This window comes from Meriones unguiculatus, chromosome 10 (assembly GCF_030254825.1).
Source record: "Meriones unguiculatus strain TT.TT164.6M chromosome 10, Bangor_MerUng_6.1, whole genome shotgun sequence".
Classification (NCBI taxonomy): Eukaryota; Metazoa; Chordata; class Mammalia; order Rodentia; family Muridae; genus Meriones; species Meriones unguiculatus.
The window spans coordinates 86,556,252-86,583,701 of NC_083358.1; the positions used below are offsets into that span (position 1 = coordinate 86,556,252).

General features: G+C 38.2%; 1 protein-coding gene across 4 annotated transcripts in view; it reads right to left on the minus strand.

Annotated features, from left to right (window-relative positions):
• Dpyd (dihydropyrimidine dehydrogenase) overlaps positions 1 to 27,450 on the minus strand; it is a 925,939-nt gene that overhangs the window by 223,608 nt on the left and 674,881 nt on the right. For 3 of the 4 annotated variants that reach the window (XM_060392818.1, XM_060392817.1, XM_060392820.1), the window contains 2 exons: positions 16,222 to 16,342; positions 14,987 to 15,106 (listed from right to left, as the gene is read on the minus strand). The exons of the other annotated variant lie outside the window; for it this stretch is intronic. In XM_060392818.1, the coding sequence (XP_060248801.1) occupies positions 14,987 to 15,106; positions 16,222 to 16,342 (241 nt within the window). The remainder of the gene's footprint in view (positions 1 to 14,986; positions 15,107 to 16,221; positions 16,343 to 27,450) is intronic. 4 annotated transcript variants of the gene reach the window in all.

Consider the following 27,450-nt stretch of genomic DNA (forward strand, 5'->3'; position numbering starts at 1 on the left):
TTGTGTATTGTCTTCCTTGCAGGCTGTCAACAGGCTCTATTTGATTTCTGTCTTATTTGTTAGACAATATCTTCTCCTAAGAAGTCCAGTTACCTCACAGGATCATACACCTGCGGAGAGCCAAGGCAATTCACTGAGAAACCCTAGCCTGCTGGAGACCTTATCCACTAATCTCAGGAGGGCTCCTCCAGGAACAGCCAGCTTCTCAGGTCTTTCTCCCACACCCCTCCCCCGACGACTCCAGTGGGCACCAGAAACTACAAGCCAATGTCAGAGACAACCAGATGGATAAAGGCCAGCAGAAAAATACAATCAACAAAAGACAAAGCAATATTGCATCTCCAGAACCCAGTTATCCAAAGGCAAGCAGCCCTGGACATCCTAAAACAAGCAAAACTCAAGAAAATGACCTGAAATCTATGTTTATGGAGATGATAATGGAGCAAACTAAAATGGAGCAAAATAAAATCCGTGAAGAAATGCAGTAAGATATAGAATAAAATCCGAAAAGAAACACAGGAAGTCAAGCAGATTGTGACCTGTAGAGAGGAAATAGTTAAATCACTGAAAGAAATATAGGAAAGTTGAAACAAACATGTGAAGGAATTGAATGAGAGGCAGGAAAATACAAACAGGAGAAGCAAATAAACAAAATGGTTCAAGATCTGAAGATGGAAATGGAAACATTAAAGAAAACACAAACTAAAGAAATCCTGGAGAGGGAGAACTTAGGGAAGAAAACAGGAACTTCAGAGGTAAGCATCTCCAACAAGAGATACAAGAGATGGAAGAAATTATCTCAGGTATAGAAGATACAGTGGAAGAAATTGGGGCAGCTGTTAAAAAATAATGTTAAATCTAAAAATTTCCGGGCATAAGACATCTAAGAAATCAAGGACACCATGAAAAGACAAGACCTAAGAATAACATGAATAGAGGAAAAAAAGATTCCAGTCTCCCAGACCCAGTAAATATTTCAACAAAATCATAGAAGTAAATGTCTCCAATTTGAAGAAAAAGATGCCTATAAGCATATGAGGCCTACAGAATACATAATAGATTAGGCCAGAAAAGAAAATCCTCCTGCCACATAATACACCAAATGTACATAACAAAGAAAAAGTTATTAAAAAGTGCAAGTGAAAAAGGCCAAGTAACTTATGATGGCAAAACCGTCAGAATCACACCTGACTTCACATCAGAGAGTATGAAAGCCAGAAGGGCCTGGACAGATGTCATGCAAACCATAAGAGAACACAGATGTCAGCCCAGACTACTATTCCCAGCAAAACTCTCAGTCATCATAGATGAAGAAAATAAGATATTCCACGGCAAAACAAATTTAAAGAATACTTATCCACAAATCCAGCCCTACAGAAGATACCAGAAGGAAAAATTCAGCCCACAAAGACTAACATCATTTAAATTTTAACACCTGTAAGTAAACTTGACTAAAGAAAATTTCAGATTTGATTTCTGTGTTGTCCTTTTTGTTCTCTTCCAGTGGTCCATAAGTTTATCCTTTTTATCAAGTAGTTTAAATCCCAGTCAACATTGTGTCATTAGTTAGAATGTCTGTCATTCTCTACATCATTAGGTCTTTATTAAGACATTCAAAGAGTTTTCTTAATTGTCTACTCAGCAACAACAACAACAAAAAAATTAAGTTGCTAAGTGTAAATACTGGTAATCACAATGAACACTGATTAATGAAAATAATTTTATTTTATTTTATCCTGTGAAACAAACATCTCAAAATGTATTAAGTAATATCATATGATTGTGTTCCTCAGATTATATTTCCTTGTTTTTCCCTTTCAAAGAGAGGACTGAAAGGTACAAGTAGATACTTAATGATGTACCGAGTAAACAGTTCTCTAGGCCAAATCATTGTATTTGTAAAGATTCTCAGGTGACTGCCATGACTCTGGAGACCCTGGTGACCCCATTGTAAACACTTTAGGAGGGTAAAGCTAACAGTCTTTGGATATGATTTAGAACACAAGAAAAAAATAGGCACCTGCATGCACATATGCATATATGTATGTACACATACATATCTCCACAAGAATAACTCTGTCCTTATAACTAAAACATATTTTGAAGAACTGAAGTGTTAAAAACAAACAAACAAAAAAATCAGTTAAACCACTCAAGACATTTCTTGGCAGAAGTCATTTAGATTATGTTTACATTTTATACTAGTAACAGAGAAATATATAATTTCCTTTAGTGTGAGAAAAGTAAAAGATCAAGTGTTTGAACTAATGAATTAAAATGTAACATAGTAATAATCTGATCCATTAAACCTTTGGCATCTACCTTAAAATATTCCTTTGCGTTACTTCCCAGCGTATTAATATGAGAGGTGTATGAAGGACAGAGGTTAATAGGAATGCTGAGGGGTTTACTAGACCAATTATGGTACATTTATGACCCTCCATCCTGCAATACTTTTTAAAGTTATTAATCTTAGTACCATTTTGATATATTATTTTCAGTAATTTTGCGAAAGAGACAAGAAGTCGCTCTTCGATGTTTTCACCCTACAAGCTGAGAGCCTCAAGGGTGCATCCTAGAATAAATTAATCTGGAACAGGGGTCTCAGTCTGTGGGTTTTGACTCCTTTGGCTGAATGACCCCTTCCCTGGGGTCACCAAAGACCACTGGAAAACAAATAGATTAACCGTATGATCAATTAACAATAACAGAATTTCTGCTATAATTATATATTATATAATATATCAATGGCAATAAATTTATGGTTGGGAATCACCACAGTCAAGTATTAAATGGTCACAGCATCTGAAAGATTAAGAACTAACAATCTAGAAAAGCACAGGAGACAAGGCAACTGTGGACAGTAAAGTTACAGCATCATGCACAAACTCATGTATCCTTAGTGGCAACTGTGTGGTTTTAGAGAACGCACTTCTCTCTGTATCGGTTTCTTTTTCAATGGAACAGGCCGCTATATCTGACAACCTGATTTGGCTGGTACGTAATTAAATAGCATAGAGTGTGAAGAGCTCTGGGCATCGGGCACATGTCAAAATGTCTTATTTCCTTTAGAGATTCACCATAAGTTTCACAGATTTTGAAGGGACAATTAATTCGATTCCAATCTGAATATTAAGAATCGGGCTGGATTCCTGCATGTCCTCTGTGTGTCTGTAGCATACCTGGGCTGCAAGGAGATGGAAAAGAAGCCATGGACCCAGCTTGTAAGAGGCATATGATGTGTTATGACATTTTCATGCATGCATGTTCAATTAATAGATGCTAATATAAAGACTGTCGTAATTCATACACATCGGTCATCAACAATGCACTAAATATGAGCAACTCCAGAACATTCCTTGGAGTTTGCTTCTAATCCACACACTTATTTCTAAATTAATTAATACTAATAAAGAGGTCCCACCATATAGCATAGTGGATGTATGCTGAGAGACTAGCCTTCGTGTTTACTTTATTGATTTCATCCATATGTTGTCTTGTTTGATAGCAGGGAGTGAAGAGTAGTGGAGGTCCTTCTTTCCCTTTTTTTAGCATGCCTAACGCTGAGGTATAAGTTTTCTGATTTTAACATCATCCCCCTTCTCACCACCTTCAAAATATCCTTTCTTTTCTCTCTGTCTGATGAAACTGCAGTGTGTCTGAATTGCTTCCCGGTACTTTTTGCAAGCTCAGTTGAAATTATAAAAGCAAGGACCTCGCTGCTGCTGGGAAGAGAGATGGATCTTTGGGAAAAGATGGCGAGACAGCCTCAGGAACATAGATATTTGTAACTGACTGAGAACTGCAAAAAGGAAATGAAGAATGGCATCCAAAGTTTGTTTCAACAGAGTGGTTGGACCAAGCACTCCATAGTTCATTCAAGTCACTAAGAAATAAAGTTATTTATTGCTATATTGATAAATGTTTCATTTCAAGGAAACCTCACATACTTATACTTCAAGAAAAATGACTGAATGCTGCCTTCATCTTTGCTTCTTGGAATGAACTCTCTGGGATTGTCTCTGTTTTAGTTAGCTGAGTTTTCCAATAGCTAGACTAAGTTACATAGGAAACAACAGTTTCAGAAGAATATACTCAAAGGTTTTAAACCCAGATTGAACATATTTATCTCTCAATGACACCTGTTGTCGATTAGAATTCAATGGGTACTCCATATTTAGAAAGAGACTTAACCATAACAGACACCGATTAAAAAAGAAAATCTGTCAGCTTCTGAGTTTGAACTTAGTTTATGACTTCTTTGGGTTATGTAGACTCTACTTGTTAAGTTAACTATCTGGAGTTTTAGTTTTTTAGTCTGTAACAAAGGCTAGTGATATCAACCTCAGGGGTCATTTAAGTATTAGCACATGTAATTTATTCATGTACTAATGCGCTACACAAATAAAAATCATATTTAACATTTTGATGTTTCTGCATAGCTGGTGTTGGTGTTCTCTGATTGCGTATCTAGTCCTAATGCTAACAATTTTTCAAATCATAGAAGTCTGTCAATAAAAGCTTTCTTTTCTTTTTTTTTTCAATAAAAGTTTTTAGATACAACCAACAGCACATAAAACATATATACTAAGATTTATAAATCCAGAAATTTTTTTTCCTGAAAATTCAAGGTATGTTACTTTAAGAGACAGTTAAATGTATCTATACGGGCTTGGTTATCAGAAAGTTGAATATAAATAAAAAAATAAATAAGAAATGGCTGGTATTCTCATATTATGACCATTGTTAGTGTCCCACAGAATGATGTACACAAATACACATTCCACAAATAAAACAAACTTAAAGACATAATTATCTAGTTAATTGGGAATGACATGACCTTTTGAAATCTCAACCCCTCCCGCACCTAATCCCTGACCCAGTGATTTACCTCTAATAAGGCCATAGCTCCTAATTCTTCCCAAACAGTTAGTTACATCAACTGGGAATATACAAGCTTTTGGGGATCATTCTATTCAAGTCACCACACTGTGTTGAGCTAAACTATTTTTTTTTGCAATTTGAATAATTCTATAAGTACTAAGAAAATTAAATTAATACTTTAAAAACTTGCCAATAAAATTTCATTCCCATTTTGTTTCCCTGGAGAAATTTAAAAACTATTGAAAGAGCTAATACTTATTATATACAATCTAGTCTAGAAAAAGGAGAGGTGAGTCTATTTTCAGATTCATTTTATAAAGTAAGTATTAAACCAGTATCAAAAACAGACAAAACAATAGAAAAATATATAAATACCATAATTGTAGGTAAAAACTCCTAAGCCATGATGACAAATAGAATTTAGTACTGTATAAAAATAACTTTATGTCATGATCAAGTGGGGTTTATTCTTTTTTTTTCTTTTGAAGTCTTTACCCAGGTAGAGAGAAGCTGGTGTCACCCTATTCCTTTCTGTCCTCTACGCCAATCTTAACTCTTCCCATTGCTCTGCTTCATCTTGGCAGTATGCACTTGGAGAAACACACACCACCTGTCTAGGGTTTTTCTATGCCCTGTCCTTCAGGACCTATTCGAAGTCACATGATACCAAGTCACTGGGGCTGAACACCTGGACATATGACTAAAAGAAGACTGTAAAATCAAATGGATAGTACACACGGTTCTGTAAGACTCCCAGTGTACACTGTAACTGTGCTAAAGGAGGGAATACTTTATTGCCAGAGCTTGGCCCGCTCTCTGCTCCATATAAAGGGATGGATACCTTTGCACAGGGAAAACAGAAAAGAACTGAATTGAGAGCAAAGAGCAGCGACTGTAACACTCTTTCCCACATTGTTAAGGGATGGAAAAAAATACATAAATTTACTTATAAGTACCTGTTCTGGGAAAGGAATTATTATTTGGTGTATTAGTGTGGCCACAAAGAAAAGAAAACGCTGTATTTCACAAATCTGAGTTTAATTTTACTGTTGTTTGCCTCTCACACCTGTTTGGTTTTCAAAGTACTGCTGATATTTATGTTAATTCACAGGCCTTCAGACTGGATTCTCTTTGCATAAGCAATTGTTGGCTTTCAGCCTATAACCTTAAATGGTGTAGCACTGGCTTTTCTCTTCTAATACTTCCACATATAAGTTCTATTGTTTTTGAAGAATTAGTTATGATTCTATTTACGGTTACCTGTTTCAGATAGTTGACCATGGGCAAAGACATGATTATTTACTAAATATCATAATTCTCTAACTTTAACACTGAGTATAGGTTGTGAATTTATTTTGGGAGTAACATATTCAACTAATGTGCCCAATAGCACTAGCTTGTCTTCATCTACTCTTCCAAAGTGCTCTTCCCAGAGTAGCAGCAAGGACATCACAATTCCACCCCCTTTCCCACTCCCATACAAAACAACCAAAGCCCTAGATAGGGGGGTCAGTAATGGTACCCCGAGAAGCCTTCAAGGCTCCCACACATGCTCAATTCCATTTACTGCACTCTAGGGCACCCCATGAATAACTGTAAGCAAAACTTGACTGCACTTTAGAATGCAATAAAAGGGTATTTCCCTTTTCCAGTATTAAGTAAATTCTGTATATACAAAAAGTCTACAATATAAACCTTAAATCAAAAAACTAAAGATTAATCCATTATTTTTTTTATGTCCTTAGCCATTTGCTTCCAGCAGGTTTAAAAATTCTTGGATAAAAAGAGGGAAGGGCATTTAGACAGTCCTTTAGTTGTGAAGAGTAAATGTGTCTGCTTCATGGAGTAAAGCCAGAGAGTTCATCAGTCCCCGATGCCCAGGGATTTTAGACGAAGCATGGGTAAAGATGGCGGGGAATCTCATTCAAGTCATGCCCTCCTTTTCCGAGCTTCTCTTTTCACTGTTTAGTGTTCTTCCTCATTTCCTTGGGGGACAGAGTGATTGATAGCCTAATCCAATGACTGTATTACAGCTGCCTCAGCTAGGAGTCTTTTCCTTATCATTAGCAGTTAGCCTATGGTTAAATTCACAGCTCACTGCTTGGGTCTGCCCCTGAGATTTCAGGGTCTGGCCTTTAGAAAATATTTAACATAAAACTGAAATCTTGACATACTGAGAACTCAGTTCTCTGCAAGGATTCATTAATTAATCCGACGTACTGTACCAGTGTTCTGTATGAGACTGTGACACGGTGAACCATTTTGGAGGCTTACAGAGATGTGTAGTCCTAAATTAAACAGCCGCTGACGTGAATCTACACTGATATTTTAGTGCAGTAGATATGTATGAATCGCTGAATATTTAAATTCAAGCTCTGACATTGACACAATACTCTCTAGTTTCACTTTCATAATAGAACCTTTTTTGATTAATTTCAAGCTTGACATCATTCTTTATGATAAAAACATACACACACAAGGAATGAAATTTAATAATTCATCACCATCACTGCAAAGTTAAGTTTTCATAATATGCTTGTCAGGGTCTTTTAGTTTACAAAGTCATTCAACTATTGTAGGAGTTGGGGCAGATGTTAATGTATTTTCCTAATTTTCCCCACACATACACAAATTATCAGAGGATCTGTGGTTTTGTTGGCTCTTACATAGTGCTTAATCATTTATCTGCAGGACATTGGATAGTTTAAAATACCCAAGGAGAGGTTATAGATCTTGATCTGTGCTGTAAGCTTTAACCCTTGTCCTGGTCTCTCTATGAGGTGTAAGCATCTATGGATATGGCAGCTGAGTACCAAAAAAAAATAATAATAATAAAAAATAAAAAAAATATGCATCTCATAACTGCTACATGGCTGGAATGTTAAGGCAAGGCAAGGCTGTGCCTCAAATTCAGTACTTGGCATTTTCCCTCTGTCTGCTTTGTTGCCATGATGCAAACATGAACAGTGAGGATTTGTGTAGGACAGGCAGCCGGCACTCTCACTGTCAAAAAAAAAATCTATTATTAGGGCTCCGATCTCTTGCTCAGACCAGTAGTGGTTAAACAGCGAGGCATGTGAGCTCCAGCAAAGGGAGCACCATGGAAAGGGGATTCCTTGTCAATCAGTGCATGAGTATTTTCAAGTGCGCATTATTTAAATGAGCACGTTTCTAATGGTGAGTTGCTCTGAACCAAAGCGGTCATTTATAATGAAAACTGAGACTCAACATCTTTATTTGATTCGTCTACTTCGAACTGTTCTGCAAATACACCTCATATACATTTACATAACAAGCTCTTTGTAATTTGATATGTTAAACATTGGATAATCTACCAATGTTTTATACAAGGAAATAACAGAACATTTTTTAAAAATTTATTTTAGTATATTCACCAAATGGCGGATAAAGGTGAGAATACAATGGAGTGTTTAAAATGATTTTTTTTATAGCATGGTCTATCAGCACATTGTTTCCTATATTTTATCTTTACCTATTAAATTATGTTAAACATTCCAGTGTTAAAGCTTCCAGTTTTATTGATAAAGATGGTTACAATAGATAGCTTAAATTTCATAACAGATAGTAGGTGTGTTTTTCTAAAAGGTTCTCATGCATCAGCAATCATGTGATTGACACATTAAAAAATACAACCCCTAATGACTACTTCCTAATAAAAATACCAACACCATTTTGTGCTATAATTGTGATGTATAATGTAAGGACTTAAAGCGATCTGCCAAAAGCAGCGGTAGCTTGCATGTTTGAAAATAGTTATTTAAAGAAAAGTCTAACTAAGACTTTCGAGTTTCTAATCTATTGCATGTTTTACATAAATAGTCACTTTACATAAACAGTCACTTGTATGCCATCAATATAAGCTTAAATTGGTGATGAAATTGGATTACAACGGATTTGTATTCATGAAGAATCCAGTGACGGAGTGGGCTCTGCTAAGTCACGTCAATCCAGCAGTTCAGCCTCAGCAACTGTCCTTAAAACTACTGTAAATTATGCAAAGTGAAATTGATATTCAAAGACTTGGACTGGTGGGATGACTCAGGGTAAAGCACAGGCTGCAGAGCTTGGGGGCTTGGGTACAATCCCTGGGACCTATAGGGTGAGAGAGGATTGACTATTTCAAGTTGTTCTCTGACCTTCATATATGCATGATTGTGCATGCATGCAACACACATACCACATACACACATACACACACCACATACATACTATTTTTACAATTTATTCACATTGTATCTGAGCTTTAGCCCGCTCCCTCATCCCCTTCCAATCCCACCCCCCTTCTCTCCCTGTGCCCCTCCCATAGTCCACTGATAGGGTAGGTCCTCCTCCCCTTCCATCTGACCCTGAACTATCAGGTCTCATCAGTTCTGTCTGCTTTGCCTTCCTCTATGGCTTGGCAAGGCTGCTTCCCACTCAGGGGGAGGTGATCAAAGAGCCAGCCACTGAGTTCATGTCAGAGGCAGCCCTCTTCCTCTTACTCATAGCCAAACTTTGGACTGCGTGCAGGGAATCTTATGAAAGAAGGGGGAGATGAAAGACCTGGAGGGCACATACACAGTATCAATGTAATAAAATTTGAATGTGAAATCTTTTAAAGTTACTATTTTTTGTGAGTTTTTGAAGGATATACTGTGCAAGTTTTTCTCAATGAAACACTGTGCATGCTTAGTCCTACACCATCAAAGGGCTTCAAATTAGCATTATCACTTTCGAATTATATTTTCTTTGGTTGATAGTTTTTAATTATGAAAATAATTTATGAGTCATACAGCTGTAAGTTGGGGTCCACAGAGTGAGGCTTCAAATGAAGCATTATTTACTTGAAGACAGTAAGAGAATGTATTGGTCTACCATTATCATTTTCCTGAGAAAAGCACAAACCATTTCTCACATCTTCTGTAACATTCTATTTGGGATTAGCGCATTCCAACTGAAGAGTCAGACTTGAAGTCCACCTTTGATGAATTATTCAGAAATCAATAATACCAGCTTATCAGGTTTAATACCAAAGACTGGGATCTTCTCTCTTTTTAATTTAAATTTATTTTTTATAATTTATTCACTTTGTATCCTGATTGTAGTCTCCTCCCAGTCCCATAGACAGTGGGCTCTATTCATACTCTATTAAGTATGTACATAATTAAATTTCAAGCAAGCATCCGAAATTTTAAAATAAGGAGTTCCCATTCTGTGGGAAATTATAACAAACTGGCAAACAAAATACTTCAAAACAATGAGTCTGTTTCTTAATATGTTTGAAGTAAATTTCTCTAACCCTGAAATATTATTTAAAATGTTGTCTGTAGGGAAATTTAATAACTTTTCCCTAAGTGTATATTTACATATGTGACAGACAACATACATGCAAGGAATAGAATGGAACAAAACAAGTCTAAGAAAAATGTCCTTCTCCAAGAATTAGAAAAACTAAAAACAGAGGAACAGCAAAAGAAAATGTCTTCAAGTATGTTGACCCATTGAAGGAAACACAACATCTCTTTGTCCTGATGGAGCTGTAAATGAACAAAGGCTGTCCCCCAATGTCAGCTGTAAGAACGACAGGCCTTTATCTGAAGCCACGGAAAACTCATTCTTAACGATCTTTAACTGAAGCTTACCCACTGGGAGGACTTTGTGTGACAATGTCACACCACAGCTGGGTGACACCATTTATACAGATGAATGGTAGCAATCACTTAGTTGTGGCTGCATTAGATGCTTTTAATATTTCAGAGTATGGTTGAAATATGGTGAAAATTTTAAAGTAAAACAACCACAACCAAAAAAATCTAAAGTAGGAAAAAAAAATCTCCACTGAGGTTCAGAGTTCATATTCCTGATGAAGTTGAAGCTTCTCTCAATCAGATAAATAAAAATCAATGAGTTGTACACGCACACACACACTATTGGATATAACAAGTTTTCTCCCTACAGTCTAGAAGAAAAAAAAAAAAAAACATTAGTAACAACTTAAGACTATTTTCTATACTGTCCATAGAAGAGTAGAGAATGATTAGTCTTTACAATTCATCTTTTTACACTTATTTATTTATGGTGCGTGTGGATGCAGGGCTTGAGCACCACCACACACATGTGACTGTCAACTTCTGCCAGAGCTCTCTGTCTCCTTCCGCTGTGTAGGTTCTGGGAAAGCGCCTTTACTCTGTGAGCTGTTTCTCCCACAGAAATACTTGGAAGACTGAGGACTTAATCAGTTTCAGGACAATACATTTCATGCGTACTGGTCGCAATTTCTCCTTCTCGTCTCACCGTTTGCACACCTGATCTACAACTCCTCCTTTGATTTACTCCTCCTACAAGCATAAATCTTGTCAGCTGCTTCTTTCATGATTGGCTTCCTGTTTATCAAGTAATTTCTTTATGAGTTTAGATCGTGTGCTTGAGCCCCATTCCCATTCTGATCCCATAGACCTGCAGGTAGGTTTAGAAAACATGCAGGTTCTAAAATAACAGGCAGAGGACAGGTCCTCAGAATGGTGTACTAAATCCCTTTAAATCGCAACAAGTGGGCATTAGCTACTTACAGGCCCACTGGCTTCTTTTATTTAAGAAGTGTACCTTTGTCAGAACGTTATCACTTCAAAGGATTTTGGCATGTGTCACAGTGACACACATCTCCTACCGTGGTGCACACATGCTCATTGCACATGTACAGCTGAGAAAGAAATTTCACCAAACAACACTCTGCTCAAGACATTACAGAATTTCCCCCATTCTTTTTATTTTTATTTAAATATTGATTGCATGGGCCAGAGAGATGGCTCAGTCATCAAGAGAACATATTGCTCTCCCAGAAGACCCTAGTTCAGTTCCCATTGCTCCTATCAGGAGGCCCACAAATGCCCGTGACTCCAGCTTCACTCGATCCTACTCCTTCTACAGCTCAGGGGTCACTTCACTCAGGTGCACAACCTCATACGCAAGCACATGCACACATGTGAAAATGTTAAACGATGTTGATTACAATTCATTAAACTTAATTTTAGAGCACATTCATGATTGAAAGACAGTATTTGGAAAAAAAACTCACAAAAAAAAAAAAAAACCAAAAAAGCAAAACAAAAAAAACAGTGCTCTAGAGTCCAGAACAGTCATGAGAAACAATTCCATTTGATTGACATTCTTTTGCTGAGCCTATCTTCTCAATGGGCAACAGCCCTGTTATCTAAAGGGAACATCTATACCCCAGGCCCTAGTCCCAAGGCTCCGGGATCATTGCAGAAAGGGTTTAAAGAGCCAGAGGCAGTAGTTAACAACTACAAGGAAATAGTGTCTTATATAGCAAGACAGCTGCATATATGAATTTACAATGGTTACAAAAACATGCACAAAACCTATGCAAACCTGAGCCAGACTAAATTCCAGCATGAAGAGGCTAGATGGGTGAGAAATCCTGCCCTTAGCCAAAGAGCCCTTGGCAAAGGCAAGCTGCTGGGAGAGAGTCGATTTTCTCGGAGAGTGTAGACCCTGGTAAATGGACCATGATCCAGTGGAAGACTATACTTTCAAGAATTTTTGGTCAACACAAATTGATCTAGATAGATCAACAAAGAAAAAAGAAAAAAAGAAAGAAACACAGTTGAGTAGATTAGGGCATAGGGTAGATATGGGAAGAATTAAGGATATGAATCTGATCAAAACACATAGTATAAAATTCTCAAAGAAGTAATAAAAAATTAAAAAATGCTGAAATATGGCCTGGAAAGGTGGCTCAGCACACGTAGACTGCTCTTGTTTTGGACCTAAATGGTTCCCAGCACCTACAGGTGGAGGCTCCCAGCCACAGCAACTCCAGTTCCAGAGACTCAGGTGACCTTTTTTAACCTCTTCAGGCACATGCACTCATTTGAATAAATCCACATGAAGATACAAATACACATAATAAATAAAGTAAACATTAAAAATGTTAAAAGGGAAATGTGGAAGTATACCAAATACATAAACTTTCTCTTAATAATGATATTTGCTCTTTATTGAAACACATGACTTGGTATTTCAATGCCAGAAGTAATAATATGAACATAATATAGAGCTTAAATAATAACCTGGAGAAAGGATCCTTAGCTGGAACACAGGTATACACTGTTAGGTGGCCACTCCAAACTATTATTCAACTTTGCTTAGTGTAAACTTCAAGTCAAATAGTTCTAAAAATTGCTCTGAGAAAACCCTTGGGGTGATATTAGCCATGTGTGGTCACCATTGCTTTTAATCTTGTAAAAAAAAAATCCATCATATTTTGTGTGCCTTTCTAAGTGGGATCAGACTTTGAATTTCTGAAAAGCACATCTAACTGAGCAGCGAAAGGTTTTAGCTATGCTATGAAAACAGTATTATTTAGCCATCTTACAAGACTAGGTCTTGTTTGATGATGCATTCTTAGAGTTGTTATAACACTGGCTTCTGCCATAGCACATCTTATCATTGTCAGTTTACGCTGATTTTCTGGTCCTACTACTCTTAAACTACAGTAAGCAACCCTTTAAAAGAGAAAGACTGTGGTGGTTTTATCCATATGGAGAAAGGCTATTTTCAAAATAGATTCCATAGTGTAGGTGAATTTAATATAGAAACTATTAGAAATGAGGGACAGCACCTTAAAAATGCGAGGGACATTTTGTTTTTTAAAATGAGCGTTCCAACCCCAGCTTTGCTGATGCTTATAGCCCAAGCGAGTATTTATATAGGTATTTATAAATCTCAGAAATGGAGTTTCCTGGAAATGGTAACAGGCCCTGAGGTACAGCCTGTGCTCAGTGTATGTATGCTTAAAGACTGAAACATGAAAGACTCTTTCTAATGCTGTAATTTCATAGTTTTATTAGACTGAGTTATAGCAGGGGAAAGTATTCAGAAATTGCGGCTTAAATGAGAAAACGTGAATGGTGTTACTTATATAAAATACTACCTCAATAGTTCTTTTATTAATTTTTAATGCTCAGAACCCTCTGTGACCTCCTTTATTCTCTTGCTGTCAACATGACAGGCTGGGGAAAAAAAATGAAATGAGCTGACGGAACATGTCGCTCGCGTTAAAGGCCCAACTCTGGAGTCTCTTGACTCCCCGTGCTCACACAGCCTGTGCTGCTCCACACTACAGCAATAGTTAGGGCTTGTCTGATACCTCGGGGGCCATGTCTGGGCTGCTTCTCAGTCTTCTTCCTTCACACGTGGTGACCCGAGCATGCAGGGAAGAGCATCGTGTGGCCTCATGTCCTTGTAGTTTTACCTTGGTCCAGGGATGTGCTTCAACCTCACATCAGACTTTTTCCCACATAGGCAAGGCTTTTTTTTTTTTTTTTTTTTTTTTTTTGCCATTTCGGTCTGATTCAGCAATGCCTTTCTGGAACACTGGGGCACCATTACTTTATGTATATTTACCAATTTCTCTATCACCAAGGAAACTAATCCTCATTTCAGAACGGTCAAGAACATCACAGCATTATCTCCGCAAGGCCAAGTTCATGTTGTCACAGCAACAGAGTGTGGAGGGCAACAAAAGCAGAAGGGACCTTGGAAGTAAACTTCCTCCCTCTTTCAAATTCAAGTGGAAGAGGATGAGAAGAAATAGGCAAAAGTGTGAGGTCAGCCCACTGTCTCATCAGCTGCAGCTAAATACTGCACTTTAGTGGTTTGTTCTGAGTTGTGAAATCGTGGTGTTTTAGAAACAATGGATAATATTAGAAGTCTAGGAAGGATGGAGACTGATTTAAGATGATCAAAACTGTGTTATAATTGTGATACTTTCTTTTTCTTAAAGGGCCATGGTGTTCACTTTTACTAAGAGACAATACAGTCATTCTATTGAGAAACTCTCAGAAAATCAGATGTCAGAGAAGGAGTCAGTTTGTCTCTTTTCTGCTAATCTCTCATCTCATCCAGTGGTGACTAGAGCCTTATATTTAATATATCCTACCATATCGGTTAGTCGTAGTGACAAGTAATGAGTTATGTCAGAGTCTAACGTCAGAAGACACGTGATACTCTTGCTTGTCCCTAACCTCTTCACTTCCAGTAGTGTCCAAGGAAGTAGAACATAAGGATAAGCAAAACCTACCTGATACCCCTCCATACGTGGTCCTCTTTCCAACGCCCACGGCAGGCCAGGGTGTTCCGTCAGCCTTCAGTCCCATGAGGCCTGAGACAGTGTTGGTGGCCGTAACGCCATCTGCACCACCTGTAAAAAGCATGTATTTATCTTTAGGTCTTGAAGAAAAGATGACTGAAATCCATTCAGGCCCATGCAACCCAGAACTTCCCACCCCCAAATGTCTGCATTTATTTGATTATTCCAGTTATGCTTAAATGTTAGATAATTTTTAAAGTTTTGATTAGCATGGCTTCAATCTGTTAATCATCAGATTGACATAAAGGTTTTCCAACCAGCATGAATTTCTGGGTCATTTACAATGTTGTTCAAAGTCAGGGAGCCATTACCATGAAATGAAATTTGTAGTTTTTGTAAAGTTTGTAAAGTTTTCTATTGACTACATGATCTTGACATTGAAAAGATTTGTATTGAGAAAGTGTGTAAGACATTAGGCATCATTTTAACAAGGGCAAGGGACACATAAATAATTTCAGTGTAGATATGGCAATATTTTTTTCAAACTTATGATAGATTCAAAAGCTGTTACTTAGGTGGTACATGCTGAAGTCCTTAACCATGGGGTTCTCTGCTAGAACTATAGATTTGTTTCATATTTCATGTGTGTTAAGATGTGTAAAATATGATTCTGTATTTCAAAACTAGGTTAATACCTTATGAATTTGTGAAACCAACTGATCCATTTGATATGTTTCTTTTTTTACACTATATTTTTAAAATTTATTTTTAAATTTATTTTACAGTTTATTAACTTTGTGTCCCAGCTGTATCCTGCTCCCTCATTCCCTCCCAATACCACCCTTCCCTCCCTCATCTCCTCCCTGCCCCTTTCCAAGTCCACTGATAGGGGAGGACCTCCTCCCCTTTCATCTGACCCTAGCTTATCAGGTATCTTCAGGCCTGGCTGCAAAGGTATCTGTGGCCTAGCAGGGCTGCTCTTCCCTTGGGGGTGGGGGGAGGTCAAAGAGCCCACCATTGAGTTCATGTCAAAAATAGTCCCTGTTCTCCTTACTAGGGCACCCACTTGTATACTTGATATGTTTCTTAAAAGATAAATGCAGGTGTGTGTGTGTGTGTGTGTGTGTGTGTGTGTGTGTGTGTGTGTGTGTAGAAAGGTTCTACTTCAGCATGGCTGAACCCTTGGAGGAGCATTAACTGGAAAGTGATGCAGTTTCAGCTCTTACCTTCCTTCGCTGCTCTTGCGATGCTTACAATATCCGTGACATTTGGGGTCAACTTGGCAAAAAATGGAACCCGAACAGCTTGCCTAACCCAGCGACAGATGTTTCTCACCAGCTCTGGATCCTGTTCAAATAGGTCAGTTAAATATAGAACCTAATTAAAGAATTGTGATCAAAACGTGTCCCGAAACAATGTCGAAGCGGGGCATGTGCAAGGCAAGCAGAGCTGACCAGAGATGGCATGATACACCTCTCAGGTTCCTCCGCAGTGTGATTTCTAAACTCTTTAGGAAGCAAAGGCTGGCACACGTCAGGCATACTGCAAATCCATTCCTGGAGAGTTTAAATTGCTCAAGGAAGTATTTGGATAATAAAATTATAAAAAAGCAAATAAGAAAAAAAAAGTTTCTCATTTTCAGTTAAACAGGAACATAATAAATGTGTCGTTTTAAGTTCTGGAAACATTATGGAATTTCTAGTTTCTTTCTCAGTGGGAACACACACACACAAAAGTTTGAACTGGTGAATGGTATCCAAATGTAAAGGCTGTTGTTTTCACTAGAGATGACTGACTCTGGTTGAAGTGTATTCAAAAGAAACTATCTGTGACTTAATCAAACAGCTGAAGGCAATTGATACTTATGCTAAAACAGATTAACAGCTTTGGTTGGCAAATGAGCTTCTCAATGACATTCGCTTACTTTTTAAGTATTATCAAGATAAGAGGAGGTTTCTCAACACTCCTCTCTTTGAAAGAATTGATCAAAATGACAAAAAAAAAGAAATAAAATATCAAGATGCTTAAAAAAAAAGAGCCTGCTTTCTTCAAGTTTGCAAGTTTTTCTTTCCTCCAGGGACAAGCATTAGGTAAAGGAACTCAACCATCCTCCCCATTGAATTCACTTTTCTGTAGTAAATTCTTTGATTTCAACACACACAATAGCTTTTCTTTTAATGTCGAATGCAAACTTTATTCTGGCAGGTTTTGATAATGTGCTTAGGTAAATTAGTTTAAAATATGCAATAACAATTCATTATCAAACTGGCCAATATTATCTTAGCAAGTTAAAATGTTTTTGTTGTTGTTAAAAGAAAAACCAGGAAATACAGACACATATTAAAATTATGAAGTAGTCAGCAAGTATTAATGTTCTTTTATGTGTTTTAAAAAAGTTGCTTTTGGTATTTTAACCTTTTGAGTTTGTCTAAGATAAAATTTCTAATGTTATAACCTTTGAAGGAACCTTTTTGCTTGGTTTTAGCCTGTTTTGATTTGTCACCCTGTACTGCTCTAAAAGTTATGTGTTTATATGCTGAGAGACTGCAATGAGGTCATTTCTGTTGATTGTTATTTCAGTTGAGCCAAGCTCAAGACTTTCAACAAAAATTTTTGGCTTGGTTTGTTCACTTTTCAGAACAATAATTTCTTCATTAAACATAAATATTAAAAAGCACTATATGGAAGGCTCCGTGGGGCACACTGTGCATTATGAATAGTAAAATCAGGAGACTTAGCTGTACAAATTCTAACTCATGAAAATGGAGATCTGCCCCGGCCCATGCAATGTTCATGAAATATTTATGGCCACTGCATCGGCATTGTGACGGCAGTTGCATCCCTGCGACTTTCATTTCTAAGTTATGAATTTCCATGGGACTTAGCCTAGAAATGACAGTAACTCCAGATGATATGAATTGCATGTCCTCTGTGAGAGCACTCTTTAAGGTAGAATTGGACAATAATTTAAAGATCACTTGAAGAGCCTAATATACAGAAGGTAGCCTGTTATGAATGACAAAAACATATTTTAAATCTTATTTGGTTCCAATAGAGTAAACACTAATAACCTGGTAGAGCTTCTAAGTGGATTTCAATACTATTGACCATCATGTATTTATAATTTACTTTGAATATTTGTCAGAGACTTTTTTGATTTTCATTTCTACTAGCTGACTACTTTAAGCAAGTGCCTGGTACCTATCGCTTAGGAATTTGAAATTTGTTCAAACTCTTTTAGTTTTTTAAAAGCATACAGTGGTCTTATAAGTGTGATTGCACTGAATCTTCTTCTGTTTTGAGATATCATAATTTGACCTTCCTATGGTTCTGTGAGGTTGATGAATTCGCATACATTTTTCTTTTAATCTTCAGTCTAACCCACACCAGCTAGGTGTAATCATGATAGCTGGCCAAAATAAAAATTGAATGTTTGAGAAGTTTTAAAACAATTTCTGGCCAACATTATTGTGAAGTATTCTACAACAATAACAATCCCAAGGTTAATAACACGATCAAGTAATAATTTTATCTATTTTGTGGAATTAAAGGCAAACTGTAAATGTTCATGCTTTGCTCAGTTCTTCCCACATTTGATATCAAATTGGCTCTAAATACTATGTATTTTTCTATACCTTGACCTTCTCATTCTTCTAATAGCTTTTTGATAACTTTGCCTTTCTTAACAAACCAGGATTTTAAGTCTTATTTACATATCTTCTAATAATTTCTCCTCCCAGATCTCCAAAACAGAAACAGGAAATATTTTCTGTGAGAAAGAATTGAATAGATAATAATGTCAAAACCACCATCACCACCAACAAAAAAGACCTTCAGTTTCTAGGAACCTAAAATACATACAATGAAAGAAGAATTAACTAAAACCTTGATATAATGCCTATTAACCAAAATTGTTTTAGGCTGTCTTATACCCTTTGCTACTCATTTACCTTAACTATTGTGTTCGACCTAGCATTCTACTGTGAGCTAAACGTCTCAGTAAGCTGAGCTGACCTCTAGCCTTAACCAAACCCAAGGCTAAGAACGCTGTAAGATAACATCTGAAACTCACAGAATCTCTCCTTTGCTACAGCTCACCTAAGGACCACTTCCATGGATTTGTTGAAAGTATGGATTTGTGACTTTGTCCTTTGGCTATAAAAGGTCATGTTCTCTCTTTTAACATAAGTCTATGTTTCTTGGCTTTAGTAACATCTATTTGCCTTCGGATAAACTCGGCCTTATTTCCTAAAAAAACAGGAACCTGGTGTATTTTTAACTTGCCTCTTTTTATATGCATTAAAATCCAGGCTTGGGTCTGAGGAGATGGTTCAGCAGTTAAAAGCATTTGGTACATTTTCAGGGTTCTCCAGTACAATTCCCAGTGACAACATTGGGTAGCTCATGGCTGCCTCTAACTCTAGCTACAGGGCATCCAATAACCCATTCAGGCCTCTGTGGGCCTCTAGGTGCATGCACATAACAACACCCCCACACCCCCACACCCCCACACCCCCACACCCCCACCCCCACACCCCCACACCCCCACAAATAAATAAAACTATTGAAAAAACTAGGCGATTTCTTTATTTAAGGACAGCTGGGTATATTTTATGACAGTATTCTAGAAGCATGGAGTCTCAAAGAATGTTTTGTAAGTCAGAAATGATTCCGAAGAAAACGGACAGTTATTTAGAAAACAATAGCTTAATACTTCCTTCAACAAATCTAATAAACATAAATCTAGTGGGATTAGGAAGTTTTTAATGTTTTGGTTTTTTTTTCTGTTTATTTGTTTGTTTTTCCTACAGGTAGTAACAATTGCCAATCCCTAACCTGAACTTTCAAGCTCAGTTTCAGGAGTAGCCAGTATTTCTGTGTGCATGTGGGTGTATATGTTATGTATTTTGATGCTTGTTAACTCTTTTGTTAGTCATATAATCATCTGAAAATGCTCTAAGCAACATCACATTTCCTTGCGGCAGGCATGTAAAGTGGCATCATCAGCAGAAAGGCACCGATGTCCTTAAAGGATGAGTGGAAGGCCTGGGGAGCAAATGATGCTTTTAAGAGTAGCACATGAACCAAAGGAACCACGGCATATTTATGAAGTGCTACGAAGAGGATAAGAGCAGCCTAGAGGCAAATTTGGCCCATTTGACAACTTTCATGAAAGCCAGCGGTGGCAATGTATGCATAAAACTCCAGCACTTGGGAGATTTGAGTCAGGAGGACTGCCGTGAGTTCTGGGTCATCTTTGGCTATTTAGCATGTATCAGGCCCACCAAGGGCTACCTAGACTCTGTCTCAATAAAATAGAAGGATGGCAGCTAGAGAAGGAGGGAGGGGAGTGTTCATGGAGAAGAGCCTAGTATCTGCCCACAGTGAATCTTCTCCTTAAGAATTTCCTATGAATTGCACAGAGAGAACAAGTCCAAACTAGAAAATCTTGTGTTGCCTTGCACCTTGTGTGGTTCTCACTGTGTAACAGTTGACTGTAAAGTTTGGTTTCTAAATCAAGCCATTAGATTCTAATTGCAGCAACTGCTGCCTCTCCAGCTCCCTGGACATAGGCATTCTGCCTCACAGGCCCTTGGGATGGCCTCTCTGCTCTCTGACAGGTACTGTTGAGACTCCCCTCCTGCACCCCCACTCAAAGAAAAGCACTCCAGAGTGAGGCCAGGTGCACTTCTCAAGAAGCTAAACTACAAGTGAAGTTTTTGACTTGAAGAAACATTTCTCTCCAATTTACCCGGTAATTTTCAGTCTGTTACAATTCTTTTCAAAATGGATTTCTTAGAAGATGGCATTTCAATGAATTCACTGAGAAATGTTACCAGTTATAAAATGTTTTCCACTAAGAAACTCCTAAGTCTTAATTCACACGACATGACAAGAGCTGGATAGCATTTTTATTATGTCTCCTTCTCTGATGGAGAGAACTGGGGCCCGTAAGATCAATCTGAGCGCTTATTTCATCTTCTTAATTTTCTTTCCCATTATCATGTTCTAAACTATCATCTCCTTTAGCGAAATTGCTCCCTAAAGTGAAATTCAGTGATCACTTGTAAACTAGAACTATAAAAGGATCCAGCTTCATTTATACCTGTGAGACCAGATGTAAGTATAAGGTAATAGGAAAAAGAGACAAATTTATTTTTCTGCGTCAATAAACTAGGACAGAGTTCACTGTTTGGGGGAAGAGTGTTAGTGAATGCAGAGGCTGTGTGTTGGCATGGAGATGGTTTGAATGAACGTTTGTTTTACCATGTCTGTTTCCTGAAATGTTTTTTCTTACTTAAGCATTATAATAGTGGTACAACTACTTTGTGGAATGTCTTTATAGTTTCTTATCAAAGGAGCCATATACATAGTGACTATCCAGAAATACCATACAGTTATATATTCCGCAGACACAGTGATTTCATTCCAAGAATTTTATATAGATGATTCTAGCAACTTTTTCAACATTGTTCCACGTGGAAAATGCTCCCAGTATTTGTCCATTTGTCCCTAAAGTAGCCATATACTTATGATATACTTACTGTATACCTTTCCCCCTCCCCCTCCTCCTCTCCCCAAACCTTTCCTCTCTCCAAAATGTCCTTCTCTTGTGCTGGTTAACCACCTTCATGGAAGCTTTGTGGGGCCAACCATCTGATCCTCCTCAGGCCAGAATCAATTAACAAATGAATGTCTCTATGGTGCATCCACAGGTGCCTCCTAACTGCAATCGTCAGCGCCGTTAAAATTGACTTTTTCATCACCCATTTCTCTCTACTACGCTAAGCATCCTTATAAGGTTGTGTCTTTCTCCTCTTCTAATCCCTAACCACAGAGCCTGAGACACGAGGAACCTCCTTAAATGGAGTGTTCAGTGACAAAAATGAAGGTTCCCTAGTTGGCCCCAGTATTACACTCCGCATCGCAAACAAAATATGGCTTTTCATGTTCCGTGGAACCAAAGCAAGCTACAAAAACAAATAGTCAGTATTTTTTTTGATCTACAGTCAGAGGGTTTGGTGGAAAGCCCTTGGTTACCTGCCAGCAAGTAAAACTACACAGAGTAAAACTACCTGTTCACCCAGTGAAGGCCTAAAACTTCCAGAAACCCTCCCTGATATGATGGGCTGCCAACTGCCACTTCTGGCTGAATCTTTACGGTGCTGAGTCATCAGCCTCTTCAACCTTGATCCTACCCATCCCAACCATTGGACCGTGGTACTCGAGGGTCTGCTGCAGAAGACAACCTATTCATAGATGTGCAAGCTGAAGGAAGGTTTCTGGGTTTTGTTTTGTTTTTATACAGTCCCTGTGACTATGACTTATTCTTGTTTGTCCCTGCTGCAGCACTACTCTGGAATTCTTGGTCTGGGCACTTTCCTCTGTCACTCTGTCTCAGAAGCTTGCAATTTTCCTCAATGGGAAAGGATCAGCAAGCACTATGTCTCTGTCTCCAACTCCTGGTTGCCTGGGGTTCTTTTTGTGCTATTTTCATCCTCTGCCATGACCTTCAGATCCTCACACTCCCTTTCCACCAGCTCATTTCTTCTGTACTCCCAAATGACTGTGCTAATGGTTATGAAGCTGGAGAAGGTACCTGTTCAAAATACCTGACTCTGAACATTCGTGCCCCACAGTTCAATGCACTAGTCTTTGAGGGGCTGACCTTCTTGTTACTATTGCTATTACTATCTGATTGTATAATGCCTTGACTCTACAGCAACAACCCCACTGTGAGTCAAATAAACAGGCTGGGATCAGACTCTGGAAGTTAGATGGGCGCTGTCAATTACAAGATCAGTCTTTTTAAGTTAGGAGTCATCTCACTTGGCACCAAAACAGAATTACAAACAGCAGCATAAAAATGCTTTAGAAAATCCATGCATTGCAGGTGCCATAGTTACAACCACATCCTCCTCCAAGAAAAGACAGATCCTGCTACGTGCATGTGTGAACTGTTGGTCTCTTGTGGCCCATCTTCCGCCTCTACCTGGCTTTTCCATTGGAGGTCAGGTTATGCTAAGGGAGGTCCCAAACAATGGCAGTACAATCCTTCCACAAACCCTTTCTTTCCAACATGCATCTCTTCTAATAGGGTAACACTGGCTGGATAGTTGCCCTGTACTGGGGAAGCAAAAGATTCTGTCAATTCTGTAACCTCAGATGACTTTCTACAGACCTGGCACACAAATAATTTTGCCCTTTTCCTCTGTGTTTTACCAAGGCTAGTTCGCAACAAATTTTAGCCTCCTTACTCCATCTTGGGACCAATTCCTGGAGGACTCAATTGCTAGTGTTGACTACCATACTATTATCTATAGTGTACTTATTAACAGGTGGCCCACATAATCTAGAGAAAACAATACATGGAGAAAGAGGTAATTCTCACAGTCTCCTGACAGCACCAGTAGGTGTTGAAAATCGTGGGCCAGCTGAGCTCAGCTGGACCCCCAGCCAGTATTCTAATCCCTGCTTAGAACATACTAAAACGATGTCAGTGGGTAATAACATACAGACAGCTGCTTTCACTACCATGTATGGATTCATTGCAGATAAAGGCAAGTGATTATTTACGTGCATTTAAAAAAAGGAGTTTTTATTCTTTGTGGACTTCAGGCAGCTTGAAATTTGCTTCCTTAATGTAAAGCACCAATATAAACAGCATAACAATTGATATTTTACACATCTGTTGGTCTATTCACTCAGCTTCTGTTTTCCTAGGCTGGAGTTAGAAAACAACCACAGGCATAAAACCTCAGTATTTTTATAATCCCATATTGGTGTGAATGATTAACTAACCCGAGGAGGAAACTAGTATGACACAGTGGACTGTGCCCTGCAGCATCCACTGTGCTGAGAGACGCATTTAAGATGAAGACAGACTAGGGGAGTCATGCTTCTGTCCTGAGAACTTGATGAAATTCAAGAAAAAAGGAATTACTGCTGAGGCGATTTGAAATAACATAACAGAGCAAACTCCAATCCCTTGACAATGGATGGTTTCAGCTAAGGAGAACTCATCCATGTCAAGCTGATGTAGTTCCTCAAGGAATTCCTTCCCACTGTTGCAGAAAGAGCAGAGAAGAAAGATCTAGATTGTTTTGGCTTGTTTATTTTACCAGCTCTTTGGACTCATTTATTTATTTATTTATTTATTTATTAATTATTTTCTTCTGTCTTTCTTTCTTAGTAAAAATGAGATGCCAGAAGTAAAGTGACCATGTTAAGAAGGCTCTTGTTGAAATATGGTGTAGGAAAGGTTCCAAACATGTAAGTGGGACATTGATAAGCTCTTGGCGTAAAGCTTGTAGATACTAGATTTTTCTCAAAAAATCCTGATTATATAGGTTTATTTATGTGCACTTGAATTTCAGACTTTAAGAGTCCATGCCTTAAGGTCCATGTCTTAGTCTCATCTCTTAGTCCCTGACCAAAAAAGAAAGAAAAAAAAACTTAAAGGAGAAAGGGTTTATTTTGTCTTACAATTTTGGGTTGCACTCCATCATAGCAGAGCAGTGAAGGCGGCAGTGATTTAAACCAGCTGATTATGTTACATCCACAATCAAGAGCAGAGAGAAGTGAATGCATGCTTAGTGGTCTGTTAGCTTTCTCTAATGTTACACAGCTCAAGGTCCTCTGCCTAGGGAATGGTATTAGCCACAGTGGGCTGAGTCTTCACACTTCAACTAACCCAGTTAAGAAAAATACATCATAGCTAAGCTCACAGGTAAATATGATCTAGACAATCCCTCCCTGAGATTCTGTTCTCAGGTTATTATAGATTTTGGCAAGCTGACAACTCAAACTAACCATCACTGTGTGTGTGTGTGTGTGTGTGTGTGTGTGTGTGTGTGTGTGTGAAAGAGAGAGAGAGAGAGAGAGAGAGAGAGAGAGAGAGAGAGTAATAAAAGGTATTCTTTGTTTTTAAAATCTTCCAGATGTCAAGGAAAGAAAACATGACTAGCTCAGCCTATGTTGAGTTTATTACAGACAAAGAGACAGATGAAAGTAACAGAAAGGTTTTGAGCAAGAAAGAAGCCATGATTTGTCTACCATCTTAAAGGACACGTGGTAGCTCTGGAGTCTTGTGTTTGGTTTCATTTTCCTTAAAGATGGATGTCTGTTACTTTAAGGATAGATAACCATGGTGTTGGGGCTAGAGGAACGGCTCAGTGAGAAGGATCACTGAGAGAACGAGACAGAACCTGAGGATGAGTCTCAGAACCAACACAAAAACAAACAAACAAACAACAACAACAACAACAACAAAAAACACATGTGATCACTTCTACCTGTAACACCAGTACTGGATGGTCAGAGATGAGAGGTCACTAAGGCAAGCCTACCCTCTGTTTCAGTGTAAGACTACAAAAATAAAGTATACCTGTGAGCACATATAACCCTAGAGCTTCTGGAGACAGGGACAGAAGCATATAGAGCTGAAGTTTGCTAGCTGACAGTCTATTTCTAGTTTTAATGACCCATTTCAAAGAAATAAGGTGTGGTGAGATAGAGCAGAATAGAATATCCCATGTTTTCTGTCTTTTGTGCTTGGACATGCAAAAATATGTGAGGATACACCACACACATACATACACACACACACACACACACACACACAGATGCACTCATACCCCACACATAAAATAATCTATGAAAACATAAATCATGATACTACTGAGCATGTTTGTCCTTTCTTAGTGTCCTGATTTCCTCTGTACATCTACCCAGTTGCTCCCCATTTATATGTTGTCTCCTTGGTTCAAGAGTTCCAGTTGCCTTTCTCCACAACCTCTCCAGCATGTGTTGTCACTTGAGTTTTTGATCTTGGCCATTCTCATGGGTGTAAGGTGAAATCTCAGGGTTGTTTTGATTTGCATTTCCCTAATGGCTAATGAGGGTGAGCATTTCTTTAAGTGTTTCTCTGCCATTCGATATTCCTCTACAGAGAATTCTCTGTTTAGCTCTGTTCTCCATTTTTTAAGTGGATTACTTGGTTTGCTGCTTTTCAGCTTCTTTAGTTCTTTATATATACTGGATATGAGTCCTTTGTCAGATAAAGCGTTGGTGATGATTCTTTCCCAATCTGTAGGCAGTCACTTTGTTTTGATGACTGTGTCCTTTGCTTTACAGAAGCTTTTCAGTTTCATGAGGTCCCATTTATTGATTGTTGCTCTTAGAGCCTGTGCTGTTGGTGTTCTGTTCAGGAAGTTTTCTCCTGTACCAATGAGTTCTAGGGTATTCCCCACTTTTTTTTCTAGCCGATTTAATGTGTCTGGTTATATGTTGAGGTCTTTGATCCACTTGGACTTCAGTTTTGTGCAGGGTGATAAGTATGGATCTATTTTCATTTTTCTACATGTAGACATCCAGTTGGACCAGCACCATTTGTTAAAGATGCTGGCTCAAGTACACAAAAAGGACATTTGCTCAACCATGTTTGTAGCAGCTTTATTTGTAATAGCCAGAAGCTGGAAACAGCCCAGATGCCCCTCAACTGAAGAATGGATGCAGAAACTGTGGTACATCTATACAATGGAGTATTACTCAGCAATGAAAAATAAGGAAATCATGAAATTTGCAGGTAAATGGTGGGACCTGGAAAGGATCATCCTGAGTGAGTTGTCCCAGAAGCAAAAAGACACACACGGTATATACTCACTCATATAAACATACAACATAGAATAAACCCACTAAAATCTGTACATCTAAATATACTAAGCAAAAGAGAGGACCCTAACTAAAATGTTCAATCCCCATCCTGAAAGGCAAAGAGGATGGACATCAGAAGAAGAAGAAAACAGGAAACAACCTAAGAACCTGCCACAGAGGGCCTCTGAATGCCTCTGCCATGCAGACTGTGAAAGCAGATGCTGAGCCTGATGGCCAACTGACAGGCAGAGTGAATGGAATTTTATGTAAGAAGTGGGAAATAGTAAGAGCTGGAGAGGACAGGAACTCCACAAGGAGAGCAACAGAACAAGAAAATTTGAACACAGGGAACTTCCCAGAGACTCATACTCCAACCAAGGACTATTCATGGAGATAACCTAGAACCCTGACAATGCAGCCACTTCTGATGAGCACTGATAAACTAAGATCAGAAAGAAAGAGAGGAGGACCTCCCCTGTCAGTGGACTTGGGGATGGGCATGCATGCAGAAAGGGGGGAGGAGGGTGGGACCGGGAGGGGAAGAGGGAGGGTCTTATGGGGGGATATAAAATGAATAAAGTGTAATTAATAAAATTTAAAAAAAAGAATTGCTTATACACCCTGAAAAAAAAAAAAGAGTTCCAGTTGTTTTTCCTTTGGAAAGTGTTTTTCCCTTGGGATTGTGTTTGTAAACAAAATCAACAGGTCAGAATAGTCGCCAAACATTTATATTTTTCTGTTTTGTTCCACCCAAAGTCACATTTCTGTCTCATTTTGTGGAGATTTCCACTGTATGTCAT